Source organism: Echiichthys vipera (assembly GCF_963691815.1).
Source record: "Echiichthys vipera genome assembly, chromosome: 20".
NCBI lineage: Eukaryota > Metazoa > Chordata > Actinopteri > Perciformes > Trachinidae > Echiichthys > Echiichthys vipera.
Genome location: NC_139845.1, coordinates 22,671,700 through 22,684,987, shown reverse-complemented (window position 1 = coordinate 22,684,987; position 13,288 = coordinate 22,671,700). Strand labels below are relative to the sequence as shown.

At 39.5% G+C, this 13,288-nt stretch overlaps 1 protein-coding gene across 1 annotated transcript; it reads right to left on the bottom strand.

The window, feature by feature from the left end:
* Nucleotides 1-385: 385 nt before the first annotated feature.
* Nucleotides 386-9,796, bottom strand: LOC310962911 (histone H4-like; the record flags this gene model as incomplete). The annotated part of the gene is made up of 2 exons (XM_083935523.1): nucleotides 386-546; nucleotides 9,646-9,796. The coding sequence occupies 2 exons, from the start codon at nucleotides 9,794-9,796 to the stop codon at nucleotides 386-388; spliced, it is 312 nt and encodes a 103-aa protein (XP_083791649.1).
* Nucleotides 9,797-13,288: the final 3,492 nt, after the last annotated feature.

Sequence of the window (13,288 nt, the reverse complement as noted above, 5' to 3'; positions counted from 1 at the left end):
ATGTATAACAGTATGGTCCACGTATTAAATTAAGTTCATTACATGGATTTGTTTTTGCCTTATTTATTGTCTTTTTCCTCTGTGCCTTTGTATCTTATTAGGTATTTATGTATTTTTATGTAATGTCCTTATAATTTAATGTGTATTGTTTACTGAAAGGAGAACTGACCACACACGCGCGCGTCAAATATGATGCCATACTGTTCAGCCTGTACTATGTTATGTGTTATGTAATATTATAATAACAACAGTTAGGACTTTGTGTTCAGTGAAGAACCAGAGGTGACGGAGTTTGATGGGACTGAGGAGAGGAAGCGTGTCTTCAGATCAAGTGTGTGGCTCTTAAAAGAGCCGTTGGGTTTTGTTCCGTCAGGTCGTCATCGGTTTAACCTCCGAAACCGTACAGGGTGCGGCCCTGCCTCTTCAGAGCGTACACCACATCCATGGCGGTCACCGTCTTCCTCTTGGCGTGCTCGGTGTAGGTGACGGCATCACGGATCACGTTCTCCAGGAAGACCTTCAGCACACCGCGGGTCTCCTCGTACACTGAAAAAAGGAGACTGGCCAACTCTTGGATTTATGTAAGCATCTTGGGTGCGTTTAACACAATGACCTCATGTTTTAAAGTTAAACATAACTATATAGTGTAGAAACTACATAATATGCAGAGTGGGTACACGAATGTGTTCGGAACGTGTTGAGATAAAGTAAATCAATAAAGTTGCAATGTTAATTATCGCGATGCCTCACGCGATTTGGGATGGCGGGCTTCGCAGGTAGAAGAAAGCAACGCAACGTCATATTCAAGTGCTACTCCACGCCATTATTCGGTCGGTAAGTTTTGATTTTCTAATTAAATATTGTCAAAATCTCAGCCAAATGTAGTTTAATGTCTTGAGAGTCACTACCTAACGTTAACGTTAAATATGTGCCGTGAGCTTATTTGCTCGCGCTTATTTATCACCATGTTTCATTTGAATTAGTTTTTCGAGCAGAGCCGTTCATGTTACAGTCAACCTAACTTTGCGACGCTACTTTATTCTTAAGTTTGAATTGGTTTGCCAACTGACTGTTCAGTTACATTGTGTGTTAACTGTACCGTGACTGTAACGTTAGCATCAGTGAGATTAGGGCATCGAGCAGCCTCTGCTAATGTCATCAGCGGCATTAAGCTAGCGAGCAGAAGTAGAGGAAATTCAAACTAAAAAGGACACATTAACTGGTGTGCGTCGGCTCTGCCTGAATAGTGGTGGCAATAATCATGTCGGGATGGTCTGCCGCTGCCTAACTTGCATAATGAAAACTCTGTTCTCATCAGAGAAGTCAATATTCACATTAATTATTTGATATACCGTATTGACCCAAATATAGGACGATGAAAATTATGTGAAAAAGTGGGGTCGTCTTATAATCGAGGATGTCCTATATTCGGGTCAATACGGTATTACCATGGTTTATGCAGTGTACCTAATACAGTTGCCTATGAGTGTACATCTAATGTGGGTTTATTGAAATACAGTTTTGTCATGCCTAGATTATTTGTTTCCTGTTTTGCTGCAGAGTGACAGACAAACTCAAGATCGCATATCATCCTGAGTCAGCTGATGGATCATGGGCTCAAGTTTTTGTGGTGAGACAAGGATGTTGTATTTGCTCTTGTAGTTACTGCAATTATTATTATTGTTATTCATTCTTAGTATAACTATCATTTATCTAACCTTTTGCAATCAGTTGATGTGAACCCAACACTGAACAAGCAGTGCGTGTTCTTGCGCTCTCTAGGGGAGAAGTCTGAGGAAAACAACTTGGACTTTTGTCTGTGTATATTCAAAATGTGACCTGCTTGAACTGGTTTTCCAGGATCTCCAACTCTACCTTAAATCCGTCTTTGTTTCCATTTCCACAGTGAATGGTGCTATGTTCCAGTGATGGAGTAAATGTGGCAATGCAAGACCTGCCCTTCAGTTTTTCCAAGTAGGTCCCATATTCTGAAGCACTATCGAGTCAGTCATAGACATTATGGTAATAACAATCGTATTCCATGTGTGCATGCAAGCTGCCCATGCACTTTTAGAACGTGGAATGCATTATTAATTCATTTGAATAGGTGTCATGATATTAAAACTAGTAGTCATCAGTCAGAGAAATTAACATTTAGTTGCCATTTGTGTCCTTGTAAGGATCTCGTGGCTGAGAGGGAATACTGGACTCACATTAAGGCACATTTAAAGAAAAATGAGGTTGTGACGTGTATGTTCTTGGATTGCAAATTTCAGACAAACATACTAGGATCTTTTAAGTCCCACAAGAGCAGAAAACACAGGTCCTTTTCCTCAAAAGAGTTTAAACCAGGAATTGTAGCATCAGCAACCCTTGCTCCTCCAGAATCTGCTTCAAATACATCTGATGATGATATTGGTGAGGATGCTCAACCCGGTAGCTGTACAGGTGCTCTAAATGACCTCCCAGATGTAATCGAGCACAGTTTGGCAGCAGCTTTGTTAAAATTAGAACATTTTTCCCATGTACCAAGCAGAGCAATCAATGATTTTTTAGTGGAACTTCACCACGTGACTGGCTGTCTCTCAAAATCTCATGCTGAAGGTATTGTAGTTGACATTTTTCAGAAGCACAAGCTCCAGGTTGACAGAGCTATCATAGATGAAATAATCTCCTCCCTGTGCTCAGCAAATCCTCTAAATAAGGCCATAGAGAAGAATGGACCTTTGAGTTCTGCATATCAACGTAAGCAATATTACAAGGCAAAATTTAATGTTGTTGAACCACTTGAATATATTTTGGATGCAAAAGGGAACAAAACATTCCAGTATGTCCCCATCCTAGAATCCCTGCAAGTGCTGCTGAGTAGGAAAGATATTATAGATAAGATAGTTAGTCATCACGAAACACAAAGGGAGACAGAGACTGGAAAAGAAATTCTGTACAGGTCCTACAAGGATGGTCTGCATTTTAAGGAAAATGGTTTGTTGTCAGGGAAGGATCTAAGTTTATCCATAACTTTGTATGCTGATGACTTTGAGGTCTGTAACCCTTTGGGCACCTCCCGCAAAACCCACAAACTTTGTGCTGTGTATTGGGTACTAAGTAATCTTCCCCCAGGGTCTCATTCTAGTTTATCCTCAATTTTTTTGGCCATTTTGTGTAAAACTGACGCTGTAAAGTCTTTTGGTTATGAAAAGGTTTTAGAGCCCTTAATACACGACCTGAGGTCTTTGGAAGTTGAGGGCATTTTTGTCCCACAACTCAACAAAACACTGAAGGGTACAGTGCAGACTATTGCTGCTGACAATTTAGGAGCACACGGAATAGCAGGTTTTGTGGAGAACTTTACAGGCCCCTACTTCTGTCGTTTTTGTACAGCACCAGCTAAAGATATTCAATTGCATGAGGTAAGGTCAGGAACTTTTAGCCTCAGAACAAAAGAAACACATGAAACCCATGTCAGAGCAGCGTTGGATAGTGGCAGTAGCTTATTTGGAGTAAAAAGAGCCTGTCCTTTTACTGGAGCACTGTCTCATTTTCACGTTGTCAGTGGCTACCCTCCTGACATTGCTCATGATCTTTTTGAAGGCATTGTGCCTGTTGAAATAGCACATTGCCTCACATTACTAATATCAAAGAAGTATATCACCTTGGGTGATATAAACAGTTCCATTCTGCATTTCCCATACAAGTGGACAGACAAAACCAATAAGCCTCATACTTTGCCACAAAATCTTTCAAGCAGGAAAACCATAGGGGGCAATGCCCATGAAAATTGGAGCTTGTTAAGATTGCTCCCATTTCTAATTGGCCCCAGTATTCCTGAACATGAGCCAGTATGGCAGGTCTTGTTGGATCTAAAACAGATAGTTGAGCTAGCGGTTGCCCCAGTTCACAGTGATGAGTCTATCGCCTACCTTGAGAGCAAAATTTCAGATCATCGACAAAGGTATCAAGAGGTGTTTCCTAACAAAAGATTGCTGCCCAAACACCACTACATAGAACATTACCCACAACTGATAAAGCTTTTGGGGCCTCTTGTGGGACTTTGGACCATCAGGTTTGAGGCAAAGCACAGTTTCTTTAAAAAAGTTATAAAACACACCAGTTGCTTTAAAAACGTGCCTCTGTCTCTGGCTGTGAAACATCAGATTATGATTGGCTATCACTTGTCATCTCCAAATATTGATAAACCAGTGCTCGATGTATCGGATGTATCCACTGTCCCATTAGATGTTTTGAAGGAAGAGCTAGCTCAAGCTTTTAAACAGAGAGATCCTGATGTATCTGAAATAAACCTTGCAAAAAATGTTTGGAGCAAGGGAATAAACTACAGACCAGGTATGATAGTGCCATATGGTTCTGAGGGTGGCTTGCCTGAATTTGGGGAAATCCATCAAATATGTATCCTGCAGCAGAGACTATTTTTTGTGTTGAAACTGTTGTGTGGATGGTATTGTGAGCATTATGGAGCCTTTCAGCTGACTCCATCTCCAGCACGAGAATTTGCTCTTGTGGAAATATCCGAACTGGTTGATGAGTATCCATTGGCTGCCTATGTAGTTGGGGGTGTGCGGATGGTGACCTTGAAGAGATCAATCTGTATGTTCTGGTATGTAAAATGTATGTATATTCTGTCTAGATTTTGAAATGGTTTGTAATTATTATTTTACATTTAACATGCATAGATGTGGGCCACCTCTTTCTTTCCTCCTGTTCTGCTCCTTCCTTCTCATCTTCTCTCCTCATCTCTTTTCTTTATCTTTCCCCCTTTCTGATTATCCTATCTTTACTTCCCTCAATCTCTTTCCTCCTCCGTCTCCTGTCTCAGTTCCATCTGCTCTTTTCTTCCCCTCTTCATCTCTTTAATTCTCATCCTTCTTTTGCCTCCGCTGTGTACATCTCTTAAAAGTTTTAAAAATGAATGTATGGAAACCCTAGAGACCACTCTTTTTCAATTATGTTTTGAGCCTGTAGTGCACTTCATCACTCCTCTGGTATTGTCCTGTGTTCTCCTCAGCCTCTGAATGTTATCACTGGGATATGTTTGTTGTACTCTGTTTAACCTTGTTTGTGTGTGAAATGGTGATGGGATTGGCAACATATACTCATGTATAGATCAGACTGTGATGAAGGAATTGACTGTGTTGGAAAACACACACAAAAAAAAAAAATCCTCTGCTGTCACGTACTAATTTGCATGGGAAACCCTGTACACACTTACTGGTGTTTTTTTTAGTTAAGTTGTCAGATTGTTAGTGTTTTATTGGAAAAAGATGAGCTTTGTTGATTAACAATACCTCTTGATTGATACTAATTACATTTCCTTATTCTTTCCTAACAGACAGTCAAGGGAGACCATGACAACTCCAGCTGTTCTCAGAGTTATCCTTGGACCAGACAGTAGTCAGAGGGTCATGTTTTCTGCTGGTCTGCCTTCAACTGTGGCTGAACTAGAGACTAACATAAAGACTCAGTGTAAAATAATGGAACCCTTCCGACTACAGTTTATGGACACGCTTTTTGGCAACGAGTTTGTTAACTTAACCTTAATGGAAGAAATACAACACAAAGCAACACTCAAGGTTGTATACATATCCTGCCAACCTCCAGACCAAGGTGAACACAGTTTCTCCTTTTCATCAACGAGTGCACTGGATGACACCTCATCCTGTTCTGGTGATAGCACCGTCATTCTTTCATCTCCAGAGTCTACGTCATCACGGGCTTCATGGCCAGATTTGTTCTGTGTTCCCCGTTTCACATACGATGCGGAAATTAAGCTTGAGAAGGCCCACGTAGCTTTCAAGGAAAATGGGATGCTGCTGATACCTGATCCAAAGCTGAAGTCTGACATATTAGAGGGGTTGATCCAGGAGGTAGTCAAGTACACAGTCTATCTCAAAGACAGTAAGTTTGAAGAAGTTGCAGAGGCACTCATCTTGAAGCATCCATGTTTAAAAGAAAAAGGCTCACCCTCTGGCTATGAAGGATGGAAGATGAGCCTCAAATACAAGTTGTCGAACTACCGCACACATCTCCGTAAAGTAGGATGTCCTGAAGTATGTGTGAATTCTTTGAAATTTAAGCCAGCTGAGAAACGCTCCCCTGCTTTTGACGTTAAGAAACCAAAGAGGGGTGAAGTGGAATACTGCCCTTCTTTTCCACTTGGAGAATGTGCCCAGTCCCTGGAGAAGATGAGGGTCGAACTCCTTTCAGATGTCAAGAAGCGCAACAACAGAGAGACAATTAAAGCTAAAATGGACAGAACATTTGCATTAAGAAGACAAGAAGTAATTTTTGACGCTCCTATGGTCATAAATGTACAAGAGAGATGGCCAGCTCTTTTTAATGCAATGGAGGTAATTTAACAAATGATGCCCTGACTAGTTGTGTCATAGATAATGTGTTCATTTGTAAAAAAAATAATGCTCGATTTTATTAGGATGTGTTTCCAAATATTCCATAGCAGAGCCCAGATGATTAACCATGCAAAGTGCACGCCATAATATGGCGGGCAGGTGTAGTTTTGATGTTGTAGAAAGGTCTTCTAAAATCTGTGGACTGTGCTGTTTATATAAAAATAATTTTATGTTCCAGATAAACACAGAATTTAAGCGCATCACAACCATGCCTCTACAATCAAGGTTTCTGTCGCAGCTTGACCTGCTTTCTGAGCGTCTACTGAGAGTGTTTGCCAAGCAATCGGGGGAGCGTGGCAAAAAGCTGAAAGACGTAGCTGCCATGATGACAGTAAGATTTTTTAACTCTAGATTGTTTAGCTCTAAAGTGTTTATGCATTGCATTAGTCAGAAAATATTTATATGCATCCATTTCCAAGCTCAACTCCCTTTACCTGTGAGTGCTGTCTATCTATCATCTCTGGAGATGATATAAAGGTCAGGTCCAAAAGGCTGGTTCTAATGTTTTGTAGATATTTGTGTCACATGCTGTTTAAAAAAGTCAAAGAGTTTTTCTTTGATTACTTTCTTCTGTGTTTTTTAGTTCAAATATCTCTATTTTCTTTGTTATAATTCTTAAGGATGACGTTGATGCTGGAAGGGAGTCCCTCATTAAAGGACTCTGCATCTATCTGAATGAGAATCCCGACGTCTTGGTGCAGGAGTACATGGTGAGTGTTTTGTGAGTAGATTGTGGCTTTGCTACATTTTAAAGTTAACCCTATGATCCTACTTGGACTGTTTAGGTCAATTTGCCTTCTTTCGCAGAATTGGGACCAGGATACAACCCTGGACTAAGTCCAGGTTAATAAGTCATCCAGGAACATGAAAAAAACTTCCAGAAAAATTCCAGAGAACTTCTTTCTCTTAGAAATTGAATATGAATTGCAGCATAGCAAGACAATCTGTAGTAATCTGCTATGCTGTTTACATGGGTTTGAATAAACTATAGCATTAGAATTGCTGCATTCACAAGCGATCATGTATTTATTTGTTTTTTAAAAAGAAATGTTTTATCTGTAACCAGGACATGACTGAGGCCACTGCACTGAGTGCCATCGAGAAAACGACAGTGGGAATCTACGTCACCAGAGAAACGCCAGGCGATGGCTTTTCTGATGTTGGCATCATCATCGAGGGTGTGGTGGTTCTTCAAGATCTGGATAATGTGGCCCTCGCAACAGCCTTGCTGTTTGGACTTTTTTACTCATTGAATCTGAGGTACCCGCCACAGCTCCGCTACACTTTCGAAGTGATTCAAAAGGTGGTAATGGAATTGGATGTGACTCAACTCTCGAGGAAAGCCCAATGCTTAAAGACAAAACTGCTGCAGTAAGGAGAGATCACTGTTGTTGGGGTTGAGTTTGAATTTCCAGGTGAACAATCAGCAACCAACGACAAATCACAGCATCCATTGTTAAGTCCACCATCCAAAAGTGTCAGTCAGTGTATACTTCTTCACCAAGTGTTTATTCCCTAACCCTAACCCTGCCATGTGGACGGGGCCAGTTTTTTCCCTCTTCCTCTCTACAAGTTCTCTGATTGGCAGCATTCTTCAATCTTTGTAGTAGTTTCAATCTGTCTTTACAGGTGAGGGGGTGGAGAACTGTACACAGTCTAAATAGTGCCATAAGGGCCGTGTGAATCAGGATGTTAACTTTTAAGCTCAGTTGGAGTAAAGAATGTTCAATACTTCTGAGAATAATACTACTTCTAAGAATACAACTCAGATTTGGCTCTTGTAGGAATCGTTTTTCTTTGTGTGCAGGCCCAACCTGTGGGACCAGAGGTATGTTTAGGTTAGATGGGTTTTAGCCTAATGTGTAATGTAAGAAACTTTAACATTGTGTTGATTATTTCAAGGACAAGTGCTGTTCCAATTGCTACAACAGTATTACATTAGATATTGACAGTTCTTTAATCTTATATAGAGGGTGAATTCATTGCTGGACTGAAGGCAGTACAACAGTTTTTGAAATATTTACTTGTTAATTGTATAAGTGTCACTTAAACCTTAAGTCTTGATTGATAACCGTATTTTTATTTATTTTTTCATACATGGCATCTTTCAGATTATTGAAGACAAAACATTGGGGTTTATTTTATTGCACTCTTTGTACTCGGTTCTGTAGATTACAGTTACATATTTTTAAGGCAGTTGTTTCAAAATGAATGTATGTTTGCTGTACACTTGTATATTTCATAGCTGCAGTTATAAAAAAGAATTTTATTCATAAAACCTTAACTGCCATGTGGATGGGACAAATTTTTTTCCCATCTTACTCTCTTCTTAAAGTTCTCTGATTGGCAGCGTTCTTCAATTTTAATTCCGAGTTCTCTTTACTAGTTAAGAGATGGAGAACTGCACACAGTCTAAATCCCACCAGGTCCGTGTGAAATGGGATATTTCAAGAATTTTAAGTACTGTTTTGAACCAAGATGTCACAATGAGGTCTGTTTTATCCTATGACTCTTGAATAAAGGTTTTGACATGCAACTGTACATTTTTTATTTTACTTGGGGTAAAAATGGGCAATTGTAATGATTAAGAGAGATAATAGAAAGGTATCAGACATTAAAATAAATTATTGCTGGAATGGCAAAGGTAACTAACATTTTTGCATTTCAAATTGTTTAATTACAATTGTTATTTAATTTTGTATTATTTAATTACTTGTTCACTATTGATTTGTATTACAGTGGAATAGTAATACCAGTTCAATTGTTTACCTACGCACTGCAGTGAAATTAAACATTTTATTTTGAAAGGTTACTAGTGGTTACAGGCAACCATCTTCAGAGAACAATGCAAACAATCTGTTTTAAGGCCTCCATTGTAAAAATGTGTAATTGACAATAGAATATAATACTAACATGTAATATGAAAATAACGTGTAGTATTTAAGTGACCAAATAGTATTGGGGTAATGTTTATTGAATAGTGTTGAAATAATGTGATAAAATTATGAAGGATTAAAATGTTCCAAGAGCTCAAATTACTTTATCAAAACATGTTTCAATCACACTATATCAACACAAAATACACAGGTTTATTGGACATAAATAACTTGTGTTAATTTAACGCAATTGTTTAAATTGCTGCCAAAGCAAAACATCTGTGTGCAACCAATGTCCACTATTTAATTAAGTTAATCCAACATTTTCTTTTTTTCAGTGTAGATCAGACCGGAGATACGCTTCACTCCGCCGCGGCGAGCCACACGGCGGATGGCGGGTTTGGTGATGCCCTGGATGTTATCACGGAGAACTTTCCGGTGACGCTTAGCGCCTCCTTTGCCGAGTCCTTTCCCGCCTTTTCCTCTGCCAGACATCGTGCTTCTCACAGTGTTTGAACCGAATGAGTCGATGGTGTCCGACCGGCTGTATTTACATCTGAACTGCGGACGCGATAGAGGACATGTGTCGCGAGCTTCGGTGGGCGGTGCCAAAGTCTGCAGCCCTTCTCCCATTCTTTTCCTTTGTTCTTTCCTTTTTGCTTCTTCTTTCTTTCTTGGTGTCCTCGTGTCTTCCTGCCTCTTTAGTGTCCTTTCATATTTGTGAGGTTCACAGTGAAGCTTTAGAGACATGGCTGCAGATCCTGCCCAATAAAAACACAAACCAAATATCGCACCCCGGGGTGCCGAGCCTTTGCTATTTTAAAAAAAAGGAAGACAAATTTTTTTAGAAGAAGAACAATTACTTTATTTATCCCGCAACAGGGAAATTGAATTTTTTCACTCTTATTACACACACACACACACACACACACACACACACACACACACACACACACACACACACACACACACACACACACACACACACACACACACACACACACACACACACACACACACACACACACACACACACACACACACACACACACACACAGATGTTAGAGCGAGGGGGCTGCCAGTGACCAGCGCCCCGAGCAGTTGGGGGTTCGGTGCCTTGCTCAACAGCAGCTCGGCAGTGCCCAGGAGATGAACTGGCACCTCTCCAGCTACCAGTCCACGCTCCATACATGGTCAACACAGGGACTTGAACCAGCAACCCTACAGTTCACAGCCAAGACACCTAAGGACTGAGCTACTGCCGCCTTTACATGTTATATACACTCAAAAAAGAACATAGAAAAATAATTACATGTGCAAAGTTAGTTAAAGTGCGTATCAAGTCTATGGGGTTTTATAAAGTGCTGTGTTATAAGTTCAGAGAGCTCCATGGAAGGAGCTGTGTTTTGTCCAGAGTTCGTCTCCTCCGGAGCTCGGTGAGCACCTGTTTGCACACGGAGTCACTGTCAATGACTGTGTGGTGAATGCTCATGAAGCATCGTGTTTTCCAGAGTCTCATGCACACGATGCAGATGATCAGCTGAGTCAGTCCCTTGTGTTTCTCCGTGTGGCACTTTTCTAAGATACAGTACATGACAGATTTATAGGACACCTTAAAGTTTACCCCGTACTGTAGGAGCCAAATGCTTCCTAAGAGAATACATTTTTTGGTGCTTATTCATTTTATCATTTATTTTGGTATTGTTATTGCATATTGCATGCTTAACATGGGCCTGTCACATTAAGAACTGTCTTTTTTGATGTGCCGAAAGTACCGGTGTGCGAGTGCAGCGTAGAAGGAGAGATAGTGGTAAACTCTTTGGAAAGGTGGAGGCACGCGGTTTTCTGACCGTGTTAACACGTACTTTGGATGCTAGTTTGTGGACCTTTGGATCGTTGTTCTGCCTCAAGAAGCGGATGTATCGGTGTAGCGGTGTTGATCCATTTCATTCAAAGACATTAAAAATAGTTTACAACCATTTATGTCAGAACCAGACTGGCAAAGCTATAAATATGACTTAACATTCATACATGAACAAACACCATTACAACAATAAAGTTGATTGTATTTAATTGTGTCATAATAATGGAAGTAAAATCAAAGTACATCAGAGCCTCTGTTTGATCAGTGAAGGAACAATATGCTGCAGTCAAACGCATGGAAGCCCTAAATAGTCATACATACATTTTAAATCCTCTGTTTTTATAATAACACGATATTTTTCTCCGTTTTCCCTTAATAACAAGTTTATTAATTGGATAATGAATGAAACGTGAGAGGCCTGAGATTTCCATCACACCTGACATGTGATGCCTCCTAAAGACTTCTCACATCTTGAAGAACACTGAGGAAAACACTGACACATGATTTCAGTTGATTTGCTGTTAAGAAATTAAAGTGAAATCTGTATATTTATGTGCACATTATTAAACTCCTCCCTGTGGTATTTATCTTGTAATATAATAATGTTGACTATAAAAGCTGTTTAAAAAATACACACACGCACACTTATGTGAACATTCTCTGTAATAAGGTGCCATGAAGCTGTTTCATGTGTCGGCCTTGATTGAAGAACACAACACATAAAACAAATGATGGCTTCATAATAACAATAATCATGATGATCATGATGATGATGGGTTCTGTGAATGAATCATTTTGACTCTGAAAGGTCCAAAGTCGTCCTTTCTAACTCCACACTGTTCTGTCTGAATCTGTTTTTAGAGCCACCATAGAAACAACTGAACAGTGTTTTCTTCCAAATCACTGACTCAAGGAGAACTCCAGACATTTGTGTCCATTTGGGAAAATGTGTCTTCTTCATCTGCCATCAGTTTGGCTCTGTTGGTTTATACGGCATAATATTATGTAACAAAGTCTCATGATACATTTTTGGTTCATATTCTAATTGATCAATAGAAGACTGAAACAAATGTACGACCTTCTTGACTCAATAAGGACGGAAGTGTCCACTTGGCAAAAACTGCTCTGAGATTTTCTGCATAAATCTCTAAAACAATTTCAGCCCTGCTCAGAAAACATTCAGACATTTTAGGGACTCAAACCCTTTAAATATCAGTTTGATTATGTGATTTTACGGTTGTTATTAATGAAAAAAAAAAAAAACACCACACTGAGTTATTTTCCATGAAACAAATGTTTGGCTGCTGGGGGATTTTATAAACTCAGTCTTCCATATGTCAATGATTAGCATTAGATGGGATCAGTTCTCTTGAATCTGTTTATGGGTGATATTTCTAAAAAGTTCTAATTGTATAACTGGATGTATGAGATAATTTCGTATCTTAATAATTATGACTTTATATCTTTATTTTGAAATACTAACTTATTATTTTGAGAAACTAGGACTTTATTTTGAGAAAGTTTCTCATTATGAACATACTTTTTTATCACATTAGCAGAAATAGGCTTCCATATTGTTTGAAAGGCTTTTACTTCCCTGAGTAAGTGTCATGTAGGGAGTAGCATCCAGCTGCAGACTACAAGCCCCTCACTTGACACAGGTCCCTCACTTGACAAAGCCCCTTGCTTGCCGGAAGTGACGTATAATACCAGAAAGTGGGCGGGGTTTGACGATACTTGCTGTCACGGCTGAAAATGATCAAGATAATGGAGACGTTTAAAAACAAAGTAAGCTTCGCTATGTTAATAATGTTAACTACGAGCTAACTAGCAATTTTTGATGCTCTGGAATTTGAGGATACTCCTTTTATTGTTTGGAAAGTAATTGAGATGTTTAAAAACAACTTAAGCTTTTCTATGTCAATAATGTTGCTAACTACGAGCTAACTAGCGATATTTGATGCGCGGGAATTTGAGGATACTCCTTTTATTGTTTGGAAAGTAATTGAGACATTTAAAAACAACTTAAGCTTTTCTATGTCAATAATGTTGCTAACTACGAGCTAACTAGCAATATTTGATGCGCGGGAATTTGAGGATAGTGCTGTGTTGGAATAAATGTG